Below are 12,285 nucleotides of genomic sequence, written 5' to 3'. Positions count from 1 at the left end.
ACACTAAAAGACCCATTTCTTGACTCAAAGTTGGATCAAATTGACCCATAAAGTGGATTGGCCCATTTTGGATCCATAATTGGGTTACTTTTGACACAAATGTTTTTTTGAGTGTGTGCATTCAAAAAATAGTTGGGTTAAAAATAACCCAACTATGGATCAAAAATGGACCGATCCTCTACTTGGGTCTATTGTTGTTAACTTACCCATAGTTGGGTTATTTGTGACCCGACTGTTTTTAGAGTGTGTGCACTCTAAAAAAAATAAATAAATTGGGTTAAAAAATAACTCAACTATGGGTCAAAAATTGACCGATCCTCAATTTTGAGTCAAGAAATGGGTCTTTTAGTGCAAAACAACCACTAATTATTGGTCAGATCTTTTACTTGGGTCAAAAAAATGGGTCAATTTGTATAAAACAACCCAGAAAGATGGGTCAAATTAAATAGTGGATCGGTCCATTGTTGGGTTGCTTTTGACGCAGCTGTTTTTAAGAGTGTACCGTTTCTCGCCTTCTGGCACAAAAAAAGAAGAAAGAGGAGAGAAAAGCTAAATTACTCTTCATTTAGACTGAGCTCAAAATGTCTTATTAATGAGTAATAGATGCAATGCATTACATATAATTACAGTTAAAGCATCTGGACCAATAATAATTTAGCGACAAGCTTCCTGGCTATGGATAAGTGATGCAGGAAAGTTACTTTACTTCAAGTCAAATTGAATTGAAGTGGCAAACAGGAAGTAGAATTGAAATTCAAATTGTAATTCCATGACATTCATGATGCAAAATTAAAGTATATGAACCGATTTGCAACATGAAATTTCATACAAATATTGTTGGAAGGATTTCATGTATACGATACTTAATTATTGTAAATTAACAATAGAAGTCCGATAAAACAGATCATTAAAACTTTACAATTGTTTGATATGATGGTAGAGCAGCACTACATTTCCCAGAATGCCTTGCTTTATTGTATACTTTAAAATGGCTGCCTGAATATTTTTTGACCCCCCCCCCCACACACACACACTGTTATGTGATGAGACTGACTTTCTCTGTATTGCATTGAATTCAATTCCACTTCCTCTCATTCAAATTCAGCCGTTGAATTCAATTCATTGATGGATGAAAAGTTACTTGCTTCATTAAATTCATTTTCAAAATACACAAAAAGAAAAAAAGGCCTCGACATCTCGAAAGACCCACTTTGCCCATATTTGCGTTAGTAAACGCGTTAGCGATTTTAGCAGTCAGTCGACAATTTCATTATCCGATTCTAGCAATTGAGATGCTAATTGACCCCCATTTACTGCTCTCACGTACACAAAATATACAATATGGTACCTTTTGCACTTTCCCTTTTACACACACACACAAACTAAGCAACAAGAACAAAAAGTTTGACTACAGTCCCGTGTACACTTACATTAGTTTAAAGTATCGTTCCTAAATGTTCTACAACAATGTGGTCCGTACCTCGGCGGCCATGGATGTGTGTGTGTGTGTGTGTGTGTGTGTGTGTGTGTGTGTGGTTGAAGGCAGTGAAATGGGGGAAGTGGATTGTATTCAGCCGTGACTAATGGAAACACACAGAGGAGGGTGCTGCTAAATTGTTAAATCGATGCCACTTCCAGCCGAGCTCCAGATATAGCCGCAATCAGCCATGCGTCCCCTTTCATTAGGCATCTTTTGACTTTGGCATCCTGGGAATTGCCGACAACGTTCCGCCAGTGAAAACGCCCTCGTAAAACTTACGTCATTTTAAGCAAACGCCGCGCGTATCCGCTTTCGGTGACTCAACCGCGGCAAACAATTAGACATGATGGGAATAAACAATGCAAATATGGATGGCATCATTGGCATTAAAAGGCGTATCGTAATGTAGTTGGGGTGGGGGGGGGGCTGTCAAGTTTAGCACTCACAACACTTAAACTAGCGTTTTTCAAACACAGCACAACAAGAAACAGCGTTTCTCCCCCCCCCCCACCATTGTTCTCCTGTTTTCGATTTAGGAGCAGTGATAAAGTATTTATCAGAACAGAGGAGGGATCTTCCCAGGCTTTGTATGGAATTAACCATTTTACATTAAATAATTCAGGATGAATTCATCCGAGAATTTCATTCTCTTTCTGCTTCATAAATAAATAAGAGTCAAGATGATAAATAATGACATCTGACTTCTTATTTTTGCAAAGTTTTCTTCCCTCAACTCGCTGACAGGAAGTTCTCGTTATGGGCGGGACAAATTGTGCTTTTTCTTGCGCCTCGTTCACTCGATGCATACTAATCGGAAGGCGACGTTGGAAAAAAAAAAGAGGACTCGAAAAGACGAAGCGGACTCATGAAGGATATCACATGGCAGGCGGATAAGAGGCTGACCCTCTCGTGAGTGGGGTTAAGAGCTATGAGTGCACGCTCGCCGTCGCTCCCTTACTGTTGGAGGCGGAACTTTCCTCTGGAGGATAGAAGTGCTTTTTCACTATTTACTAAAGGGCATTAAAAAGCGATCTGACAACACCGAGCTGAAAATACAAGGAGAGTGCTATTTTCAGTTGTTTTGATCAAAATTAGGGGTGTCAGGCCATTATTTTTTTCTAATTGTAATTAATCGCATGACTTCAATAGTTAACTCACGATTAATCACAAATTTTATATCTGTTCGAAATGTACAATAAAATTTGTTTTTATACTCTTGTTAACTAAGTGGGGGATTTTTTTTTTAAACTAATAGAAACATGGCTGCATCTTTTACTTACTGGTACAGTAATTTCATAATAATTCATAAAATTGAGAACTGTAAAAAAAAAACGTGTCTGATATTGATTTTGTGTTTAGGTCATTTTTCTGCCACTAGATGGCATAATTGCATTTGTAAGACATCGGTGTGAGCTCAGTGCATTTTCTTTTCATATTAAGAGCCATCTCATCTTTAACATGAAAATTCTGCGCATTTTTTTTAACTCATTCACTGCCATTGACAGCTATAGACGTCAAAAAATCATTTTAACTATTTCTATTAGTTTAACTTTTTTTCTACTTTTGTTAACAAGAGTGTGAAAATGTACGTTTAGAACAGATACAATTTTTTTGATTAATCGTGAGTTAACTAGTGAAGTCATGCGATTAATTACAATAAAAAAATTAAGGGCGTCGGGCGATTAAAATTTTTACTCGGAATTAATCGCATGACTTCACGAGTTAACTCACAATTGATCACAAATTTTATATCTGTTCTAAACGTACATTTTCATACTCTTGTTAACAAAAGTGGGAAAAAAATGTTAAACTAATAAATAGTTCAAATGAATTTTTGACGTTTATAGCCGTCAATGGCAGTGAATGAGTTCAATTACAAAATTCAACAATTTTGACACTATTAATGAAAATATATATATTTTTTTTAAATGTTGAGCTGAGGTGAGTGAGTCATAAATAAAAAGCCCAAAAAGTAAATATTGTGCCTTAGCTCATTTTTAGTATGCAAACTATTCACCAGGGATGCAAAGTTGGTTTTCATTTCCTTGTGAGCTGGCACTCATCCTTCTCACATTGTGATTTGCTGCACTGACCTTTCACACTTCCTCCAGGAATCCTCCGTGGGTCCCGTCCTCTTCCGCTTTACCTTCTCTAACCCCTCCATCCTCCCGGCATCCGTCACCTCGCCTCTGTCTGCTGTGGAAACACAAGCGAGACACTCAGCAGTGGGCCTGACACGGAGCCTTGCCCCCTGGGCCATAAAATGTGATTAAGCCGCAGCGAGTTGCTGTTTCGGCTCGGGGAACGTTCGAGACGCTGTTTACTTGTCTGTCTCACACCACCTCTCCACTGTGTATTAGGTCGGGAATCACACACAGGAAAATGAAAATGACTCTTTTATTATTTTTGTTCCGCAAACACAATTCTGTGAATCCTCGGTTTAAATTGCAATGGTGCTTACTTTTCTGATTTTAATTTGCAAATCCCCTAAAAATACACACTTTTTTAAAAAATTTTTACAAGTTTCTAAATGAATAATGTAATACTGTATAGTAAAATAATTTTTATTTTTTAAAAAAAAGGAGAGCAATGATGATGTCAAATCGAATGAACAATACTGAGCTCTCCTGGAAAAAAATATATATATAAATAAATAAAAAAGTAAAATAGAGGGATGTTCAATACCACTTTTTTTTTTTTTTTTTTTTAAGATTAATACCAGTAAGAGTAACCAAATAGCAAAGCAAATAGTAAAGTAGTAATATTAGTAACTAGCATCATTTGTCAATAAAATTGTTGTACGCACACCTCTCCAAACTCTCTCCCAGTGTGAGCGCCACTGCCACCTACTGCAGTGGAAGTGCAATTACACTATTCTAGAATGCAAAAACAAATAAATAACTAAATGTTCCCTGAGGTCAAACGTCCCCCCCCCCCCTTCAGGTGGGACCGCCCTTCTATTTTAGCTTTGCTATCTAGCAATATAGCATTTTTCCGTTAAAATTGCATGAACTTTATGGCATTTTTCTATTTTAATTTCTAGGTCATGATTCTAAAACGGCCACGACCTGGTGTCAGGGCGATACTGATACTCTCATCCCCAGTAAAATAAAATAACATAATAAAATAAAAAATATTTTTTTCCCTCCAAATTGAGCTTTTATTTGTTGGGGTTTTAAACAATATTGTGAGATTTTATAAAAGTCCGTACGTTGTTTTATATATATATAAAATCTACACCCCCACAACATGGTGATAATTATCATATCGTGATATTCAGTCCTAGTGCTTACAATGTGGGACAGAAAGGAGTCAGCTTTCCATGTGGCAAGAAGCAAAATGAACATAACTCATTCACTGCCATTGACGAGTATAGACGTCAAAAATTCATTTGAACTATTTCTATTAGTTTCACATTTCTTCCCACTTTTGTCAAGGGTATAAAAACCTAGAATTGTTTTTTATTGCACATTTATGAACATATATACAATTTGTGATTAATCCTGAGTTAACTATTGAAGTCATGCGATTAATGACAATTAAAAAATGTAATCGTCTGGCGCCCCTAATTTTTTATCTTTTTTTTTTTTTTATTAGGGGCATCAGGCGTTTATTTTTTTTTATTGTAATTAATCACATAACTTCACTAGTTAACTCATGATAAATTAATTTTTTTATATCTGTTCTAAATGTACAATAAAAAAAATTCTAGGTTTTCATTATCTTGTTAACAAAAGTGGAAAAAAATGTGAAACTAATAGAAATAGTTCAAATTATTATTTTTTTTATGTCTATAGCCGTCAATTGCAGTGAATGAGTTAAGCAATAATATTTCTCTGAAAACTTTATCGACTTGTAAAGTGATTTGTAAAGCTCAAATCCACATGAGGGCTCCATTGCAAAAAAAAAAAATCATAAAAATCAGTCCACACGCAAGTCCAAGTTCCTCTGTTGCCTCCATGCTATGACCCAGTTTCTTACCCACATCCTTTCAGCACTGCAAAAAATATTGGCAAGTTCAAATGACTCCTGTCCACACTTTCTGTCAGTCGCCCATTTCCCTTCTACAAAAGCACAAGCTGGCGTATAATACACAGCTCGGCGTCTCTTGTGTCTTGTCACACACACACACACACACTTTGGTTTTCCAGGACTATCAAAGTGCCGAGCGCAAACTCCCTCCTCCAAAAACTGTCACATGTCTCCAGAAGTGTCTTGCACCCCTGCTGTAGCCCTCCGAGCTGCCGGCACGAGAACAAGTCATTATTTCCACGCTAAAAGGTCAGACGCTCTGTCACCTGACTCCAAAAAGTGGAGCTCAGCTGAGTCGTCCCGAGACAATGACCAAAGGTCACTTTTTTGTTTTGCCGCCTTGTACGATGAACGCGGGTATGAGGAGGACGGGGCTGCTCCTAGATCTGCCTAAAGACCTCGCAATTTTTTTTTTATTTTTTTTTTTTGGTCACCAGACAGGGAGGTTCAGATAATTGGCTGCAGGCAGCTTCATAATGAGCCGAGGGGTTTGTAAAATGACACATCTTCAAGAGGAAATATTTTAATGGGGCAATTACAGCCATGAGGAGGATGTTTTGCACAGAGTGAGCGATTGTTTTTGTTAAGGAAGCGGCTGGCATTTTAGTTCATGATCTACGGAGGAGCTTTTTAAATATTACAGCCTCGGTCTCCCCTCTTAATAGTGCGCGGGGGGTCTTCATGATGCGGGGTTGGGATTGAAATGATGATCCCCCCCGCGCGTGACCGATGGACCACTTGACAGACGCGAGCTTTGCTGCGGGCTTTTCGTTTAGGAAGATTAAATAATTAAAAAGTTAAAAATCTCGCTGGAAACGAAGCGCTACTTGGTTCAGTGCGATTCATATGCTCAGTTTCATCTGAAGATTTTGCCCTCGGCGTTGCCTACAACCGAGCGCCACCTCCGACTACGCCGAGCAGTCAACTCTTGACATGGACCCGGCTTCACTGCCGTTTTTTTTTTTTTTTTTTTTTTAAACAATGCGCCTTCACTCATCCACAGCAGTCTGACTGCAGATGAGGTTAACTACACGCACAAGCCTCACTTGCACAAGTCACCGGGGCCAATTATATCAGCCCGACTACTCTCCAACCCCCCCCCCCCCCTCCCCAACCCCAACCTGAGCTCTATGGTGTGGAAAATGCAGTTCCACCGGCTGCATCGCTGGGGACAGAGCAGACTAGTGCTGTCTGGAGTGCAAGTGCGGGCCAATTTGGCATGCAGAGGTCTGTGGAGAATAAAAGCCTGATGAAATATATATATGATCTTCTTCAAACATGCATTGTTCCGCACTGCTGTGTCTCATCTCCCGCCCCTGATGTCCTGCAGTTTGAACGGAGCAGTGCAGATTGGTGGCGGGGGCAAGTTCACAACATGGAGTTAGGAAGGCAAGAAAAATGAGAAAAGTGTTAAAATGACTCCCACAGCGTCAATTTCAACACTTTTTTTTTTTTTTTAGGCGTTTATATAGCACCGCACTCTACAGAGTTGATTTAACACAATTCTAAATTCACTCTAAAAAGAGGATTGTTGACCAACTTAAATGAATTGCATCAAGTGGTAACACACAATTGAATTAAGTTAATAAAACTTTCATATATTAATTTGGATTAACATAATTCAATTGTGTGTTACCACTCAACTCAACAATACTCCTTTTAGAGTGTCGGTAACCATTTTAAACCTTGCCAGAGTTATTTAACTTACAAAAAAAAAAAAAACCAACTCCTGTCAAATAACGACAACACTGACCTCCATTTTAATCAATGTTAAAACTATAAATGTATGGATAGGTCTTACGCCACTGAACATTTTGAATGGTTGAAAGTAAAAATACATTCATAATTGACTTGAAAATCTAGTAATAAATAAATAAAAATACGGCCCGCGGGTTAAACAGGCCCAGAATACATTAATGAGTAAATAAAAACATGATCATTTTAGTATTAATACTTACTGTGTCATTTTTTTTCTTGTTTTGTGTCCTGTGAAATTCTTCCAATGTAAAATGGGCGCCTTGGTCCAATAAAAGGCAGGTAAAACACTAAACGGTGTTTTATTTACTCATTTATTAGTCACGTGGTTATACACAATAAATAAATATATATATATATATATATATATATATTTTTTTTAATCTGGATGAGATGATTTTTGATTAGTTGTGTGTAACGCTCCACTTAGAAACACATACCGGACAATGCTGACACCTGGTGGTCAACTATGGTAACTGCATTAGTCTCAGAAATAGGAAAGAAATGTTTAACTATGTAGATCTTGTATATAGTGCCAAAGTTCCATATGATATATTATTATTTATATCCCAAAACAATTTGGCTCTCATTCATTGCAACAAAAATAGGCACAACTAATATGCCAAAGTATAAAAACGTCATCCAAGTGAAGTTGCTGTAAAGAAAGTAGTATAAACTGAATATCAAGGACATTGAATCAAATGGCTTTAGTTTCCATACTGCCAGGCATGGAGAGAACAAACACACCGTTGGTTACGTAGATGATAATTTATTAACCAATATTGCAAGTTATACAGGGACGGACGGGTGCTAATTCAGTGATGATGAGTCTGCTTGAACTGTAATCCGCAGTAGCCACATGTGCCCACTTTTGTATCTTTATCCTGCAAAGAGACCCAAAAACACAATTAGTATGTTTATGGTCCGTTTATGCATTTATTTTGAAGCGGCGGCTATTTTTATTTTATTTTTTAATTATTACACTTCATAAATACTGTATACAAATCTGCATTTGGGTTGGGCCGTAAAACGGTAATACGGTATCCCGGGATAAACAAAAATGGCAACGATATCCCCCGCTCACTGCTGCAAAGAGATAAATTCAGTGAAAAATATAAATTTAAAAATCAGTAAGTGATTTTAATTTTGTCCAATGTGCGCCACGGCATTACCGTATACCCCGGTGAAATGTGGAGACGGTAAAACGGTGTCAAAATTTAAATACCGCCCAACCCTAATCTGCATAACTAGAAAACTGCTGATAGTTGTAGAGCTAGCTAAACAGGTGAAAGAAACTTAGCGTGTCTTTTAGTGACCCGAATGGAACAAAACAGGACCAGAATCTCTGGCATGAATACTCACCATTCCACGCAAAAAGATTTCTTTCATCAGCTGCTATTTTCAAAACAAAATGTCTTCTTGGGCCAGTAAAAGTTGCGTATTTCAATCAAAAAAATTCAGCCTCCCCACCATACACACACACACAATCATTTCAACAATGGCAAAGAACAACAAACAAATGCATCCTCTTTATTTGTTCCCCAATTTCATTTGGCAAATTCTTACCAGGTTAATGTAGACTTTGGGGTGACCGAGTGCTCCTCCGCCCCCATCGCAGGACACTACGCGGGCCTCCACGTCAGTCACGCTCTCCTCAGCCACCAACTTGATGGCCCAGTTCTGATTGACCTAAGAAACACGTTTATGTCATTCAAATCGCCTCATAAAAAAATGTAAGCGCACAACGACTTTCTGAAAACTCACATTGCGCTGCATATTTGATGAAGTAATCTATTGACAATTCTGAGAGGTCACATAGAGGTCAACTCGGCGAAAGGAAGCTCTCCACTCATTGAAAAGCATTGGCTCATTGTAATTTGATTTGCAAGGATTATTTGGATTTCAAAATGTGATGAAATGTCGTTTGTACGCTGGTCACAGGCAAAAGCGATACAAATCGCCGCTTGTTTTTACCGTCTAAAGGAAGCATTATAACGTTGCAAAAATGCCCGGATGTTCGGATTGGTCAATTACGAGGTTAGTAATCTTACCTCTTTCTGTCTGCCAACGAATCTGGCCCTCTTTGGGTCTTCTGCATCGTACACCTGCGCACAAAGTAGTTGAAATTACCCAACTTGACAAAAATTCTGATTTTGCACAATTTTAGAGAGAATCGTAGTCATTTAATAACTAGTGGGTAGTAATGAGTTACATTTACTTGTAAACAACTGACGCTATGTAAAGCCTGGCTAGAAAACATATCAACGTTTAGCTCTTTTATTCAATGTAGAAATTATAGCATATACAAAGCTTTAGGCTAAAAAGTACACGTTTCTAATTGTTCTACCGGATGGGTATTTTTTAATAAATCAGACTCCATGTTCATTAAGTTACTCAGTACTTGAGTATTCTTTTCAGCGAATACTTTTTTTTAAATGACTTGTACTTGAGTGATTTTTTTTAGGACTACTTTTTACTTTTACGTGAGTAATATTATTTTGAAGTAATGCTACACGTCAGTATATTTTTTGGCTACTCTTACCCACCTCTCTGCCAGTGGCGCAGTCAACACGCAATGCTAACTCAACATGATAACAAATTGTACGCCACAAATAGCCCGTAAACGTACCTGTCCAGTGTGCGTGATGGGTTCGCCGGTGGTGGAGACCTCCACGCTGTAACGGTGAACAGCCACAGCAGAAAGTTTCAAAGGAGAAACTAACGCCTTTACGTTTTGACTGAAGGACAAGACTCTGGTCACGGCAGCCGCCATTGTTGCAGCGAGTTGTTTTCCCATGATGCTAAGCGTTTTCCTATTTATACCCAAAATTAGCCTTACAGGTTAGTAATTGACACACAAATCCATACATTTAATTACCCCATGATTTACGTGGCAATACTTTCGGATTTCTGTGTCTATTTATATGTAAAAAGATGGTATAAGTGTTGTTTGAACGACGACTTGCCAAGGAAACTGGCTGCGAGACAAAGCTCAGGGTGAAATTATTATGTAGTTCAAAACCGGAAATAGCTGTATACTCCCGAGCTGACCTGCAACGCGGTTGCTGTTGTGGCGATCAAAACCCAAATTCTAAGCCTCTGGTCCTGGTTAAACTGCCGAGGAGCGACTTTAAGGTATTTCCTTGTGATTGTGTTTGATAGTACCCCGCGTCTGACACATGAATAGTTTACTGCATTTAAATATGGAAACATTTAACCTTTTATTTCTTTGTTGTTTAGGCCTGGGCCAAATGGCATCGCACCTCTTGAAGCACCTGGCAGCCTCCTTGACTCGCCAGGTGACCCAGATGAATAGGTTAACGTGGAACTATCTATCTGCGATTGCTCCCTACCGATATTTGTACAGCCTCAGGGCAGTACCCCACGCTCCGTCATCGGCTATAGTCAACCGCATCCAGCCTGCTGCGTCCTTGTTGGGGCAATGTCAGCATCTTCCCTGCATCCAGCCCTCGAAAGGAATGAAAACAAAGTCTGCCTTGAAGAGACGCTGCAAAGATTGTTTCATCGTGCGCAGAAGGGGCCGCTTGTTTGTGTATTGCAAGACGCATCCGAGACACAAGCAGAGACAAGGTTGAAATTTGAAGAGCTTTGAAGGTTGAGACTGTGCTGCCATAATAAAAAGGTTTGGTCACCTCCTGATAGTTATTTCATTTTGTTGCAGAGATATACACATATTTATGAGGCACTGTTTGGATTTCACGATAAAAGTCGTGGAAAAAAATGTTGCCGCCTGTTATTCATTTTCCCTCCACAAGACGGAGACAAACGCTTTGTTTCATACAAATGAGCTCGATTGCATATGACAACCACACTTTTTTAGATACTGTATATAATTTCCACTTTCATGAATCATAATACGTTTTTTAAAGCTCAAACTTTTTTTTTTACACCACCTTTTAAAATAGTAATAAAAAATACAAATTAGCACGTTTATATTTGCAGTGTGTAAGACATAGTTTTATCACTTTTTATACTTTTATATATTTCTTGGCATCAATACATCATATATAAACAAAATCTATACCAGATGAAAGGCCAAAATCTTGGGTATTTATTTTTTTTAACAGGCAGTCATGTCAGCTCACAATGTGCTATGCTCTTCTCAGACAGTACACAACCCCTGATCATTTATACGAAGAAAACTATTATTACATTTGTTCGTTGCGCCCTCTGGTGGAGAAGAAAATTGCAATGTGACAACTTAACCGTGATACAACTCTCCCGTTTTCCCTACTGGAAGCCCTCGGCACAACTGACTGGTGTAAAATGTATTTGGCAACAAACAGAGCAAACCTGCTCGGATGGTTTTGAAAGATGGTTCATATACACGTTTCAGGAAAGTGGGAGGAATAATTATTTGACTTGCTGAGTTCGTAAATTTGCTTTGCAAAGATATTAACAGCCTCCATTTTGATGGTTATTTATTGGTTATGTTAATGGGAAACAAATTGCATGAAAAATGCAAAGTAAATTGTTTGCATCGCAATGCGACATATTAGGATAGTTTTTCTTTGTGACTGAGGTCCTTGTAGCTTTCGAATCATGAACACATTTTTACTAACGTGTATATATGCAGGTGTGCTCATAATACACAAAATTACTGTACACGTTTCCCTCAATAAATTGCATGTCGTGTTTATGCATTTATGTAAAAGATGATAAAAAAAATGATTATAATTTCCAAAATGAGTAAATAGCCATAAACAGTGGAGACTGTAAATGTATATGAAAATAAGCACATTTAGGAATTTAAAGTTTTTTTTTTATTCCACCACCACTGTATAATATATTAAAGTATGTTATGGTTAGAATTTTGTCCTTGCTTTGAAATACTAGCCAAAGTATCACGAACGTGTTAAACAAACAATACAAAAGTCACGTATGGCGGGATCAAAGTTGACGTTGTCAACGTATGCTTTTATTTTATGACCGGAAATAGCTGTGTGCAATCCCGCGAGCTTGTTGTAACAGAACCTCTGCTTCCTGGCCGAGCATCG

At 38.1% G+C, this 12,285-nt stretch overlaps 1 protein-coding gene across 1 annotated transcript; it reads right to left on the bottom strand.

The window, feature by feature from the left end:
* Positions 1 to 8,020: 8,020 nt before the first annotated feature.
* Positions 8,021 to 10,076, bottom strand: ndufs6 (NADH:ubiquinone oxidoreductase subunit S6). The gene is made up of 4 exons (XM_077549715.1): positions 9,897 to 10,076; positions 9,319 to 9,372; positions 8,834 to 8,956; positions 8,021 to 8,151 (listed from the first exon to the last, which is right to left on the bottom strand). The coding sequence occupies exons 1-4, from the start codon at positions 10,062 to 10,064 to the stop codon at positions 8,083 to 8,085; spliced, it is 414 nt and encodes a 137-aa protein (XP_077405841.1). The 5' UTR covers positions 10,065 to 10,076; the 3' UTR covers positions 8,021 to 8,082.
* Positions 10,077 to 12,285: the final 2,209 nt, after the last annotated feature.

Source organism: Vanacampus margaritifer, chromosome 17 (genome assembly GCF_051991255.1).
Source record: "Vanacampus margaritifer isolate UIUO_Vmar chromosome 17, RoL_Vmar_1.0, whole genome shotgun sequence".
NCBI classification, from domain to species: Eukaryota; Metazoa; Chordata; class Actinopteri; order Syngnathiformes; family Syngnathidae; genus Vanacampus; species Vanacampus margaritifer.
The sequence above is the reverse complement of the archived record's forward strand: the minus strand, read 5'-3'. Positions and strand labels throughout refer to the sequence as shown.